Genomic DNA, 10,244 nt, shown 5'->3' with positions numbered 1-10,244 from the left:
GGAGTAGGCTACTCACTTTATGGCATTTGGGAAGCAAAAGAGAAAGAACCAGAAGGGGACTGGGGTTCCAATAGGGCCCCTGGAAATTGCCACTAAAGACCGGGTGTATTTTTGTTGTTCTTTTTTTGAGACAGGGTCTCATACAGCCCAGACTGGCATCAAATTCTGCTCTGAAGCCAAGAGTGATCTTGAACTCCTCATCCTCCTGCCTTTATCTCCCAAGAACCGGGAATAGAGGTATATGCCACCATGCCTTGTTCCCCAGTGGCTTTCACTAGACTCTTCATTAAAGGTTCCACCTCTTTCTCATAGGGCCACAGGCTGAGGGATGAGCCTGGAAAATACTCAAGATGGAAATGAGAGCAAATGGAAGGCACCTGCAAATCTCATGAGGGTTTGCAGGAGAGAGTGTGGAGACAATATGACTCTGACAGAGACAACAAGAATGACAGAAGTCTGCACAGCCCAAGGCATTCCCACAGGGAAACTATCAGTACTATGGAAAAGCAGGACAGGGGTAGCAGTTTTTGTGAAGAGAGCAACCTTCCCTGCAGGAATTCAGAAAAAGATGAAGAGCTGAGAAATGTCTATCTCCACACTCCTGTGCACGTGTGTGCATACAGGTGTGCGTGTGTGTGTGCGTGCGTGCATATATATATACACGTGCACACGTGCATTCTTGACCTAAACAGCATCACAGGGAATGTGGAAAAGATTTTAAACAAATAGGCCTTTAGCTTTATTAACAACATTTTGCACACTTGAGAGCTAGTTACAAGGAATGCATGAAATTATAGATCTGAAAACACACTTTTTCTTTTACAAAGTTAAGGATCGTTGAGTTCACAGCCTTGCACCCTCCATCCTCAGTCCTAAATCACAGTGTGTGCATATGTGTAGGGGCCGGAGGTTAGCTTTCACTGTCATTCTTCAGGAGCCATCACCGTGTTTTTAAGGTCGTGATTCCCATTGGCCGGGAGCATGCCAATCGCGCTAAGAGGGCTGGCCAGAAAAAGCACAGGGATCTGACTGTTCCTAACTCGCCAAAGCTAAAATTACAGGCACTTGCCACCATGCTTAGCTTTTTATGTGTTTGCATGCTTGTACAGCAAGTATTTCCCAACTGAGCCAGAGCTGGGTCCTCAGTCCCTAAAGCACACATTTCAATGCTAATTTGCTGCAATAGCTGCAATCGCATTTCACCATGGATAAAGAAACTCAATGCTCCTAGTTAGCAGCAGTACATAAATGACAGCAAGGTGGTGGCAGCACCTGACCACCAGGTAGCTAGTTCCTTCCGTTTTAAGGTAAACACTGAACACTATATAATTTTACTACCAGCTGCTTAAAATAGCAGCACAAGAAAGAGGCCTTTAAAGCTGGGATATAAACCCCACCTCTCGTTTTATGACAGAGTAAATAAGTCCCCGGGTTTCTATGACTTCCAGAAGAGCAAGTCGGAGAAGCCACTAGAACAGGTGTCCTGGAAAGCCCAGAGGGTTTCCCCTGGCCATCCTCGGGCGGGGGGTGTGAGCCAACGGTACGCTTACTCCCTGGCTACTAGGAGAAGCCTTTAATCCAGGGTGTTTGTGACACAAGGCTAAATCCCTTTAGAAAAACACGGCGATTGGTACTTGATCCCTTACCCAGTTCGTCAGGGCTGCAGATTTTCATTATTGCCTTCCTTAATGTGAAACTTAGCAGTTTTGAACCAGAAACATTTAGCTTAAGGATCAACAGTCATGTTCTCTCCCCCCAGAGATAAAGGGTCATCTTCCTAGGATCATATTATTTCATGGGGCTCGGCCAAAAACCTCTGGCATGATGATCGTGAGCCCACTGTTTTACCTGTAGCCTGATTCAGTTAGATCCCTTGCTTGGCATACCCATAGGGACTGCTTGTCTTTGGCCCGCAGTGTTTTTGCTCTTCCAGTACAAATGCCCAACTGCCTCTGCTAAGGTCAGGCGCACAGAGTTTCCTCACGTTCCTCTATCAGAGATGAGCTGCGGCTCCATGCATGTGTTAGGTCCTCTGAGCTCTGAATCTTCAGGGGTTGCTGAAATTCTCCCAGCGCCTCTTGGAGTTCCCCTTCTCCGCACTGCTGAGCCTCCTCGGAATGCTCATGCTATGACTCAAAGCAAAGGTGAGAAAGGGCAGAGCCAAGGCAACAAGGGCAGTGCTGCCCCAGAGCAGCCAGCATGGCAGCAAGTTTGCAGCGAGTTCCATTGTCGGTTCTAGAAACGTGCGCTTGTAAGTTGACGTTCTAATGACCCCACTTTGTACTTGCTATTGAGATAAATTTATCCCCCTTAAAACATTGAAAATTGAATATAGTTCTTATAAAACATTTCACGAAAAGACTTACAAATCAGTTCCTATTCTGACTGCTTATTCTAATTGTGGGAAAGTTCATTGAGTTGTTAGCCTCGAGCATGGCTTTGGGTCTGGTTAATTTTTGTGTGTGGTATTTTCTTTTTCCAAGACTTTTTTTTTTGAATAATAAAAACTTTATAAAAAAATTAAAAAAATCAGCTTAGTATACCTACCAAGCTAGCATTTTGTGTGCTGTCTTTCAGTATGGCTCAAACGCCTTAGGAAAAAGAGCATTTTTTGTTTCCACTGAAGGTCCCTCGTCCCTGGATATTCATGCCCATTCACTTACCTTCTTCTCGCTCACTTTTTTCTTTTCTTTTCTTTTTTATTTTTATTTATTTATTTATTTATTTATTTATTTTGGTTTTTAGAGACAGGGTTTCTCTGTAGCATTGGTGCCTATCCCGGAACTAGCTCTTGTAGACCAGGCTGGCCTTGAACTCCCAGAGATCTGCCTGCCTCTGCCTCCCGAGTGCTGGGATTAAAAGCATGCGCCACCACCGCCCAGCCTCACTTTTTTCTTGACACTCTTTCTGATCATTGTTTGATCTGTTTCAAAGCATCAATATGATCTTCTGTGCATCTCAAGAAACTATTTCTGATGAGGCATGGGCCAATGTCCCCACCCACTACTAGTTTTACAACTTTCTTCTGTAGCAGACAATGAGGAATACTGAGAACTCAAGAACAATGGCAGTGGGTTTTTGATCCTACTGCACGTACTGGCTTTGGGGGAGCCTAGGCAGTTTGGATGCTCACCTTACTAGACCTGGATAGAGGTGGGCGGTCTTTGGACTTCCCACAGGTCAGGGAACCCTGATTGCTCTTCGAGCAGATGAGGGATGGGGACTTGATCGGGGGAGGGGGAGGGAAATGGGAGGCGGTGGAGGGGAGGAGGCAGAAATCCTTAATAAATAAATAAATTAAAAAAAAAGAAATATAAGCTTCATTGTGTAGGCTACATACTAAAAAAAAAAAAAAAAAAAACTGGGCAGGACCCAAGGTGCTAACCTCACCTAGTGTCTCAAAATAAAGCCTTAAAAAGCAAGCAAACAAACAAAAAACCCCAAACTGCCCATATGCTGATGCTGAACGTGAGCATACCCCTGTATACCCAGAGCAGAGTCCCAGCCAGGGCTTTTGAAGTGAAAGCCAGAGTTGGGTGAGAAGCAGGACAAACACAAAGGGACAGCCAGAGGACCTGAAATGTGAGTCACTGCTCAGTCACCAGCTTTGCAGCGAGACTCACCCGGGCAAAACTATCCATGTAATTGTCATGGTTACAAGACTGTTTACGGAACACACCCCTGGGCTTTTGTGTCTCCTTTCACATCACTTGGAAGGCACAGTCGTCAATTTTCTATACTGGTTTCCAAATTTGGGAGTGAAATTTCACTTACAAAGACATTTAAAGCAAACCAAAATGTCTAGGTTAATGAACTACAAAGTCATTCTGGAGCAATGTCCTGTTGTTTACCCTAAGGGTGCAAGGTTTAAGAAGTGTTGGAAGTCTGTACGGATTCTAGGAATGTAATGTAATTTGCCTGCCAGGCACAAAAATCCCAGAAAGACACTTGGTGAGATTATCTTATCTTACTCATGATCTTATTATCCCACCAATTTTGTGTGGTTTCAGATTCCCCTGACTTGGGATTAAATCAGTGTGTCCTTCCTGATGCATAATTCAGGAGCCCCTGAGAACGATGGAATTACAAACCTCAGTGGCAGACTGTGAATTGCACTCAGTGTCATAACTGCCTGGAGCAGGGCTTCCTTTCAGAATGGCGGGGTAAGGATGTCGTGTTCTTAAGTCCTACGCTCTGGGCCTGCGATTGGATAGCCATACAGTTACAGAGTTGGACGGGATCCAACACCACACACGGAAGCTGGGAAAATGCCAGCGCTTTTGTAGATTTAGAGGAATTCTGAAGGAGAAGCAGAAGGGTTCTTCTTTTTTTGAAATAATTTTTAAGACCTATTTATTTATGTATATGGGTGTTTTGTCTGAATGCAGATCTGCACCCCAGAAGAGGGCATCAGATCCCATTGGGCCACAGTGATAGATGGTTGCGAGTTGACGTGTGGACTGGGATTTGAATTCAGGAGCTCTGGAAGAGCAGCCAGTGTACTCTTAACCACGGAGCCATCGCTCCAGGCCTGAAACTATAATGCAGTTGATGAAAGCGCAAGGAGAAGACTTTTGAATTGTTCAAGCGCAGACCCAAGTGTACAGAGGAGAATGGTCTTGACTTGCGGTCTTGCTGAGGGCAGAAGACATTTTGCATAGATGCCTATTCTAGTTTTTATTTCCCACGAGCTGAAACTGAGTTGTCTTGTGAAGTTTCTCCAGAACCTCCCTCCTCAACATCTAACTGCTCACTCCAGTCCACATGCCCCATCACCTACACAATCTTGCGTTTATTTTGATTTATCAACTCTCCTTCATTTGAATCTAGACATAGGAAGTCCATTTAAAACCATGGGAGATCTTCCTCATCCAAGAAGCCTTCCCGCCAGAGATACTGGCCACAAGCTTTCTGGTCCTAAATGCACTTTGAAAGTTTTGTCGTGCTTACAAACATTATAAAACAACAATAAGAGGGAAAATGCATTCTCCACCCCCCCCCCATTCTAATGCAAGGTATTTGTAATCACCAGGGCAGTAGCCTCCAGGATTTTCCTTTGGAGGAAGGTCTTAGGTATGTAGAAACTGAGGTATCACATCATTAACTCCATTATGTACATTTGAGCCCAGTCTCGCCATTCATGTCAATGCGTGTTAGCCATCCTCATCAAATATCTCTGTGAGATGTCTTTAGCTAGCCAACGTTCTTTTACCATTTCATAAATAAATAATTCAATAACAACAGCACCCCAGGCTTCACATATAAAAGATGGAGCCTCTCCACCTGTTTCCTTGTTACTGACTAAAAAAAGGACAGCCCTTCTGGTGAGGGTGATGTCTCTGCATTTGATGGGGATTGTGCAGGAAAGAATTCTTGGTGCCTCCCTCTAGGGTACCAAACTCTAGCAATTTGCTGAAAGCAGGGGCTATTCACTTCCTCCTCTGCTGGAAGTTCATAATAAGAACAAACAGGTAGATTTTGTTTTATTTTGTTTTTAAGAATCTTTGGCTTGACAGATCAAAGACCTTGAAACTAGATGAATGTGGACTCGGGCTAAATGACACAGGCTTTGAAGCAACAGGTGGGGGAGGCAGCGCTGCACAAAGTGAATGAGCTCAGCCCATGCGTTAAAATGTTTTTGGACAATTCCTGCGGGGCTCACAATGGGTACCGAAAAGGACGCATTATTGGCTTTGTGAGTTACTCTGTGGAAAGGCACCGAAGGAACAGGAGAGTTTAGGTAGCATGAACTGGTCCCTCCCTTCTATTGAATTTGGTTGGCAAATTGAAATATCTGGCAAACTGGTTCCAGCTGGGTGTTGCCGGTTTCTCGAAAAGTTCTTGGGCCAGCAACTTTCCAACAGTAGCTGTGTGGCCAATAATTAACCTTGTCACTTGGGGACCCTGCAGGCCTGTTTCTCAGCAGGACGAGCTTCAGAGTTAGAATAGGAAAAAACACAAAGTCACCTTAAGTCTTACAGTTCAACAGTTTTAATAGTGCACAATAAACCGGCATACAGCTTTGCGGTCCTCATTTAAAACAACTTTCTGAATGCTTCTAAACTGGGGGGGGGGGGGAGGGGGGACTTCCATCCCTTAACATAAGAATAAATCTAGGGTAGTACCCTAAAGTTTCTCAGTCATTATAAACAGTACTGTAATTTGCTCTCCAGAGTCCCTGGCAAGGGCATGGCTTCCTCATTTGGGAAGTCAAAGAGATGATCACATACTCGTTGCCTCTGAAAGAGCCATTCAGCCTTTGCATTCCCACAGGTGACAGGAACAACAGCAATGCCTCAGAACAACTTTTTAAAAAAGCCAACTTCCTCAGAAGCAACTGTCTACCCTCCCCACAAATAATACTTACTCATCTTTGAGTCACGGACTATTGAAGACTCAGCTGACACTTCATTTTCTAGAAAAAAAATTAAATCTTTGAAGACTTTTGTCCCCCTGAATATTCTGAAGTTGAGTAAGACATCAAGGACCAGGATTCGGGTAATAGTGTTTTTCTCTCCTCAGAGAGAGACAGTCCTGGAAGCTTGCTCAGGCTATTGCTTGTTTTCCTGGGGGTCATCTGGAAAATCAGCCTCCTCTTCGGGGGACCTGTCTCCTTCGGGAAGCAGTGTGGCACGCACTTTCCTCTTCTCCTTAAATCGGCCAGAGCGTGAGATCTTCAAATTACGCCGGCTGTTACCTGATTTCTCCTCACCCAATTTATCTGACCCGGGGGGCTCTCCCGTGTCCACAAGGACATCGGAGTGCTGGTTCTCTCCAGAGCTGCTAGTCCGATCCAAGTAAGGCCGTGTGTGATCCTCCGCCTCTGGCTGAACATGAGGCTGTGCTCCCACGGTGACTTCTTTGCTTTTCTTCCTGGTTAGAGATTTCCACCAGGGGCTGGAGTTGCTGGTGGAGCCGCCACTGTCCGCCATGGTCCACACGCTTGGGGACCACGCTCGCCCCGCGTGGGGAAGGGCCTGGGCCAGGACGTCCCTCCCACGACTTGGTGGTCTCAAGATAGTTCACTGCAGCCTTCCGAAGGATTCTTCCACGCTGGCAAGCTGCCTGGTGGGAATCTAGGTGCGCCCTGCACAGGGAGGAAAACAAAACTTGAGTTGGTCAAATAACAGGCTCCCCATTCCCCTTTCCTATGAGTTGGGGTTCCAAGCCATGGCGCTGCAGCAGGCACGGTGAACCCAGTGACCTCCAGCGGGATACCGCCTGACCTACAAAATCTCCTCAACCTTTGCTTTAGCTCCCAAGTAAGTGCAGTAGCCACCCAGTGGAGGGCCTGACCATCTTCATTAACCTGGCTCTGAAAGGATTATGGTCTGGCCTGCCACTCTGCCTGACTGTAGAACCACTATAGGTGCCCACCTGCCTTTGAACCCCTTTTCTTCAATAGAGCAACGGGGGGGGGGGGGTTGATGCAGGAACGGGGTTGGGCCACCTAGCAGGTTGCCAATTACAGGTGAACAATGAAGATAGCTCAAACAGACCCAAATTTCTCTAAAACCTTTTCCTACGATGTTGAAAGATGATGCTTGGGAGTGTATCCAAGTGAGAAAGCCAGACGGCCAAGCATATTGTTGTGTTTACACCAAACTGCTTCAAACCACTTCTGCCTTGTGACTTTCAGAGGCCGTCTAGACTTAACTTCCTTTGAAAACCGCCATCCTACTCTTCCTTTTACTCCCTAGAGGCCAATATCGGGATGGTAGGAAGGCCGCGAGCCCAAGCCTGTCTTCCCTTAGCTCTCCAACTCTCAAGCGTTTTAGTTATAAACTAAAGAATTCTGGTACTTTCTCTTGCGCGATTCCATCCTCCAAAGGAGAGAGCGCAACCAGAACTCCAGAAAAACATCCTTCTTCTCCCAGTGAATAACGGGTCCCCCAAACCTCTAATACTGCAAGCCAGACCACTGGCACCCTTTCCGAGAGCCTGCAACTGGACACGACCACCGAGAGTGGGCAGGGCTCTGGAGCACCGCCCATTTCTAGATTTCGGTTCCAAGCTCCGCATCCTACGCGCTGCGGCTAGCTCCGAGGATTCGAGAGTGCTCAAAAGAGGGAATCTAATCTTGGGCTGCCCGTTTGCTGTTGCAGGTTCTCCCGGAACTGCCCAGAGGGAGGAAGTCTCTGCGCCTACAGGAGACAGTGCCAGCCACTGGCACTATCTCCTCCCCAGGATGCCCCAACTCGAAAGCAGAAACGGCCCCAAATTCATTCCCTATGAACGGCGCCTACACCTTCAGTCATCGTCTGCAGTGCGGTTTGCAAACATCCTACTCCCTCCTTCCTCGCAGACTGGAAAAACAAACCCTTGCCCCCAAGGCATTTATTAATGGTGGCAATGGTCCGCCACTACGCTGTGGTCCTCCACCCGACACTTTCTTCTCCACAGAGATCAACTTGGTGTGCAGGGAAAGACTTTGTGAGCATTGCCCAAGGAAAAGATGACAAATAGTGTAAAAGTAGGCTGAGCACTGTACTGGGGTCTTCTCCTCTGGCAGCAGGAGGAGGGGCACCGCCAGGCGTGGGGCAGCCTTCCCGAGGGGCGTCGCAGCTCCACGGTGCAGAGGGACTCTGGTTCGCTCACCTGCAGGGGCTTTCAGGGTCACCAAGGGACGTCTAGGGGCTGCCTGAAGCTTAGGCGCTGTGCCGGTTGGCGAGGAATCGTTCTTGCTGGTCTGGCCCAACACCTTTGATTCCCGCACTCTGCGGGGACAACCCAGGGCTGGCAGCACGGTCCGCTTAGGTCGCAGGGGCTGTCAAATCCGCTGCCCCAGGGCAAGCCCAGAGCTTTTCCTGGTGGGAGTCTCACATTCTGGGGCGCGTCCCTTTTCCCTGCTTGCACTGTTCCCGGGCCGCTCAGAGATGGAACCTCGGCCGCCGACTCCTGCGCACTCGCTCTTCCTGAGCGTCCGTAGGAACGCACCGAAACATCTGCCCACCTGCTGGTGGCCGGCCAAAGGACTGAAGACGCCAGAACCGCGGAGGCGGGGAGGGTCAGGGTGGGACAGGAGGCGGCCACCCAGCTACAGGTGCAGGTAGGCGCAGGAGTTCCCGCCCTCCTAAGGACCAGATTGGACGAGGTCGCATACGTGACTTCAGCCTTGAGGACTCTGATTGGAGAAAAAGCTGTACTGAGCCGCGCCCTGTCCGTGTTCCGTTCTCGCTCTACGGTTTGAGTCTCAGGCTGTTAAGTTTTCTAATTCCAAGCGCTGATTCAAACTCGGACATGTTGGAGAGTTTCAAACGCTCTCAGTTAAAAGGCTGAATGTTACGAAACATGTCCTTGCTGTCATTGGGCGCTATTCCTAGTACCGAGTAGATTCAACCTCTTGTTCATCACAGCACCCCAGGACTGGGCACTGTGACCCTCTCCAGGCCTGCAAGGAAACTTTGGCACGGGAAGGTTAAACAGTTGCCCAGGACTGCTTGCTGAAGCGGAAAGGAGCAGGGTTGGAGTTTTGACTCTAGCTTAACCGCCACGTGATAGCAGCCTGTCGGTCCTGGTTCTTACCATGGTACTATCATTCAGGGTTGAGTGTCCATCGAACCGACAGCTTCCCGAAATATAATTCCAGCCCCGAGCCACCGCGAGAAAGAGGCAGTGGGTGGGCTCCATCACTGCGCAGGGCGCTTCAGCTAGGTGATTATTTGACTACAGTATTTGAGGAGACATTTTTTTTTTCTAATGAAAGAGAAGCTACAATTTGCTCCACCGCCTTGCAGGATGTCTTGAAAGAGCGATTCTTGGGCTCTCCGAGCTCACTGACATACAAGTAGGACTCCCGGCCTTTAAGATATGCAGTCCACACAGAACACTTTCTGCAGAGGAAACCTGGTGGGAGACAGGACACCTACTCAACTCCCTCGCAATGTAGATTTGATAGGCAGGAATTTCACAGAGCCTTTCAATACACCAAGGAGGAGCAAAATACAAGGACTCTGTTGATGCCTTAGTTTGGTTTAAATAAAAAAAATACAAGGAACACAGCTCTGTGTATTTGAACAGTGATTTGTTTCTTACCAGAGATTAATAACTCCCCTTCCCTCTCTCCAAGCCTCCCTTCTTTTCTCCTTTCTTCCTTTCTTTATTGACGTCATTTCAGTATGTAAGGGAGACTGGCCTCAAACTCTGGCACACCACCAAACCTGACTCCTTGGGGGTAGCTTTAAAGTACAGACATTGAAACAGGACACTAGGGCTGGATAAAGACTAGCCTCCAGCATTGAGGG

At 47.8% G+C, this 10,244-nt stretch overlaps 1 protein-coding gene across 1 annotated transcript; it reads right to left on the bottom strand.

The window, feature by feature from the left end:
- Positions 1-5,986: 5,986 nt before the first annotated feature.
- Positions 5,987-9,000, bottom strand: Prr15 (proline rich 15). Its single transcript, XM_041640338.1, has 2 exons — positions 8,599-9,000; positions 5,987-7,087 (listed from the first exon to the last, which is right to left on the bottom strand). Exon 2 carries the CDS (start codon positions 6,930-6,932, stop codon positions 6,552-6,554), a length of 381 nt encoding a protein of 126 aa, XP_041496272.1. The 5' UTR covers positions 6,933-7,087; positions 8,599-9,000; the 3' UTR covers positions 5,987-6,551.
- Between the last annotated feature and the right edge of the window lie 1,244 nt (positions 9,001-10,244).

This window comes from Microtus oregoni, unplaced genomic scaffold (assembly GCF_018167655.1).
Source record: "Microtus oregoni isolate MIOR12 unplaced genomic scaffold, Mior012 000062F_ref0000492, whole genome shotgun sequence".
In the NCBI taxonomy this organism is placed as follows: Eukaryota; Metazoa; Chordata; class Mammalia; order Rodentia; family Cricetidae; genus Microtus; species Microtus oregoni.
The sequence above is the reverse complement of the archived record's forward strand: the minus strand, read 5'-3'. Positions and strand labels throughout refer to the sequence as shown.